Source organism: Sinocyclocheilus grahami, unplaced genomic scaffold (genome assembly GCF_001515645.1).
Source record: "Sinocyclocheilus grahami isolate Dianchi unplaced genomic scaffold, SAMN03320097.WGS_v1.1 scaffold115.1, whole genome shotgun sequence".
NCBI classification, from domain to species: domain Eukaryota; kingdom Metazoa; phylum Chordata; class Actinopteri; order Cypriniformes; family Cyprinidae; genus Sinocyclocheilus; species Sinocyclocheilus grahami.
In genome coordinates, this window is record NW_015505294.1 from 1,624,552 (window position 1) to 1,627,070 (window position 2,519).

Sequence of the window (2,519 nt, forward strand, 5' to 3'; positions counted from 1 at the left end):
TGCCTTTGTTTTATCAACCAAATGTGTTGGATTTCATTGCAATTTGCTTATCACACTGGCTTTTACCTTTCCCAGCGTTGGGTTGCTTAGATTAAAGTGTCATGGCTTGCGAGTTTCTATAGGAACCAGTAGCCTTGTAAGAAGGGCAGCCCTCTCTTACCACTTGAGGGTGTGTTCGAATAGCCCTTCTCCCCGCCCACAGTGCTCTCTATAAAAGGCCAAGAGCCCTTCACATGTGTCACAAAGACAAGCTGGTCTAACAGGAGAGAGTCTGAGTCTGCTGGTTAGAGAGTCTCAGCTATCACCCTGAAGACCCTGTTTAATGCAGTGTGTAGAACAAAGTCCTATCTAAACAGACGCTCAAGACCTCCACTGGAGAACCAGGTGCACAAGGTAAGCAGCCTTCAAAATGTTTGATGAACTTTTGACATTTCGACTATTGCACAATTTTGGAATAAATCTAAGTGGACCAGTATTATAACTGCAGAACCTTCCACTTTTGCAGAGTTTCTACTCTGAGTCCAAACGGCATTCCAATGTGGGCGGTAGAGAAGATCCGAGTGTCCGTCGAGAGGACCAGCCTGCCACTTCCCATAACGGAATACAGCTTCAAAATCGGTGACATCATGTTCGGAGACAAGTCATCCATTGACAAAGCCAAGAAAGTCTCGCTGTGTCCAAACATCATTACCCCGAACACTATCCCCGAGTTCTGCATTCCCCCCAAGATCTCAACCCAAGTGGAGGGCAAGAGTATGGAGCAGGGGAGGCCGACTCCATGTATCCGAGTGTTTCTGTGTGACAAAGGAAGTCCAAAGAAGGAGGTCATTCCCCGAGAGCTTCCCAATAACCATATAATCCAGGTGGAGAGTGTTGATGATGGGCCATTTGAAAACGGCTGTAGTGATGAGGAAACCACCAATGCTGATCCTCAAAGCCAGGCTGCACTTTCCCTGCCCCACTTAGCTAAAGCTCAAACCTGCTACGGCTTTTGTACCTTGCTTGAAAGTCCCCACACCAGGAGAAAGGAGTCCCTCTTCCACAACAACCCCAACTCGAGTGGAATCCCCTTGGTTCTTCCCCGGAGTAGATCAAGCACTTGCTCCAAATCAGCTTCCCCCATCTTGCCATCTTCATCCTCCCATTCTTCCTTCAGCCTGAATGCTCTTGCTTCTAGACTCTCTCCAAAAGGCTTCACTTTGCACAGACAGGGAACTCTAGATAGCGATACCACTTCCTCAGCAGAGTCCTCCCCTTTCAGTTCTCCTCTCCTGAACAGATGCCCACCAAAACCTTCTCTCCTCAAAGTACTTAACCATGAGAAACTACTCTACCACAATCTCCGGAAGGTTGCCATGTCCAGAAACAATTCCCTATCGACGGATGAGGGTAGCTCCACGGACAACAGCCCCAATATTATGAGAAGAGCATCCGAAGGCCTTGTTGAACCTCTCCCGTGTGGGTTCAGCTTGGCTCCTCCGGCTATCTTCCCCATGGACTTGGTTCTGCACCGGGAGAGGGTGATGAAGGAGAATCTGGTGCCTGTAGGAAGGGACGGTACCTTGCGGCTGTCGGCGGAGTACTGCCCTGAAAACCAGAGACTGCGTGTCCGCCTCATAAGTGCGGAAGGCCTGTACGCTCTGTCAGTGGACCCTAAAAGCATTAACTGCAGTGTCAGCCTCTCTCTCATGCCCGGAAAAGTCCAGAAACAGCGCAGCACGGTCATTAGGAAGAGCCGCAATCCGATCTTTAATGAGGACTTTTTCTTTGACGGTATATCGGAGGATGATCTCTGCCAGAGGTCGCTCCGATTCAAAGTCGTTAACAAGATGTCCAGCATGAAAAGAGACTATATTTTGGGCAACTGTGATCTTCCTCTCACTAGCATTGTCACATTATAAATCCAACAATCGCTTAATTTATTTTTTGTGTGAGTGCATGCGTGCATGTATTTGTATATATTATATGAAATGTTATTTATTGCCAAATCTATTTATCTGCCAAAGACTTATTAAACGACAAAAACTATATTAGTCTTGTGGTCTTTTGTTCTCGACGGGAAGTATGATTTTAGGTATTCAGTCAACAAATAATCTTTTATTCATGATAAGAACAGCTGTGACTGAATCAAAGCACGGCAGTCTTAAAAGCTTCTATAATGGCCTCCATTTTTCCTTGTCTCATCTTGATCGGCTTGATTGCCACTACAATCTGACACGTAGCCGTTTACATGTAACAAGATTTTTAAATGCAATATACAAATGATGGAGAAATCACTAAACAATTGCTCTTGTGGCAGACAAATGAGGCTGCTGTTTTAACTGGCAAGATATATCCGGTAAAGTCAATCAATGGCTTCCTTTTTTCCCATAACAGAGGCATCTTTTTGGGATTAAAAGTTAGTGGGGTGGATGTTAGTTGGGATTACAGTAGCAGCACCTTAACACCGTGCTTCCACATCGCTAAACTTCAAAGAGTGCTAGGCCATTTGAGATGTCAGTAATACCTAAATGGTGGGC

At 45.9% G+C, this 2,519-nt stretch overlaps 1 protein-coding gene across 1 annotated transcript; it reads left to right on the forward strand.

Moving 5' to 3' along the window:
* The first annotated feature begins 246 nt into the window (after positions 1-246).
* LOC107589336 (C2 calcium-dependent domain-containing protein 4C-like) lies at positions 247-1,978 on the forward strand. The gene is made up of 2 exons (XM_016277752.1): positions 247-393; positions 506-1,978. The coding sequence occupies exon 2, from the start codon at positions 537-539 to the stop codon at positions 1,899-1,901; it is 1,365 nt and encodes a 454-aa protein (XP_016133238.1). The 5' UTR covers positions 247-393; positions 506-536; the 3' UTR covers positions 1,902-1,978.
* The last annotated feature ends 541 nt before the right edge of the window (positions 1,979-2,519 follow it).

Excerpts from the sequence above, each read along its gene's own strand:
- LOC107589336 (XM_016277752.1), top strand. The coding sequence starts at position 537 with ATGTGGGCGGTAGAGAAGATCCGAGTGTCCGTCGAGAGGACCAGCCTG.